The sequence below is a fragment of the Gekko japonicus genome, unplaced genomic scaffold (genome assembly GCF_001447785.1).
Source record: "Gekko japonicus isolate JY-2015 unplaced genomic scaffold, Gekko_japonicus_V1.1 scaffold1504, whole genome shotgun sequence".
Taxonomy (NCBI): Eukaryota; Metazoa; Chordata; class Lepidosauria; order Squamata; family Gekkonidae; genus Gekko; species Gekko japonicus.
The window spans coordinates 675,386-675,936 of record NW_015169219.1 but is presented as its reverse complement, the minus strand read 5'-3'; the positions used below and the strand labels follow the sequence as shown (position 1 = coordinate 675,936).

At 74.6% G+C, this 551-nt stretch overlaps 1 protein-coding gene across 1 annotated transcript in view; it reads left to right on the top strand.

The window, feature by feature from the left end:
- The first annotated feature begins 287 nt into the window (after positions 1-287).
- CDCP1 (CUB domain containing protein 1) overlaps positions 288-551 on the top strand; it is a 54,815-nt gene continuing 54,551 nt past the window's right edge. The window contains exon 1 of the mRNA XM_015416391.1: positions 288-463. Within this exon, the coding sequence (XP_015271877.1) occupies positions 385-463 (79 nt within the window). The 5' untranslated portion in view covers positions 288-384. The remainder of the gene's footprint in view (positions 464-551) is intronic.

Genomic DNA, 551 nt, shown 5'->3' with positions numbered 1-551 from the left:
GACGGTCTCCCCCTCCTCTCCAGGGCCAGGCAGGCTGAGCCAGGGGGTGGTGGTTGAGCGCCCGCACGTGAGCCGGAGCGCGTGGCGAGGGCCTAAAATGGAAATGCCCGGAGCGCCCAGCCTTCCCGGGGCGGGGCCACTCCCGCACCCTTGCGAGTGGGGCAGAGGCAGGGGAGGGGCTTCAGCTGGCGAGCGGGCTGGGCGGGGCGGGGCTGCCTCCCGCCTGACCTCAGGTAGAGCAGGAAGGAAGAGGCGAGAGTCCAGCCAGCGCCTCGGGGAGGCTCGCAGGAGTCGCGCGGTCCGCCGGGCGCGGAGAGGGGCGGGCGGCCGGGGAAGTCGCTGGCCGGCGGAGCGAAGGGGGCGCTGCTCCCCAGATGCCCAGAGATGGCTGCGGACCGGGGGCTCGCGCGGGGGCTGCTCCTCCTGCACCTCCTGCTGGCTCTGCGGTGCCTCCCGGGGGCAGGTAAGAGGCCACCCCTGGGCAGATCCTGCGGTGGGGTCCGCGGGGGAAGAGGGACGCCGTCGCTGCCGATCGGGACTGGCTTGGGTCC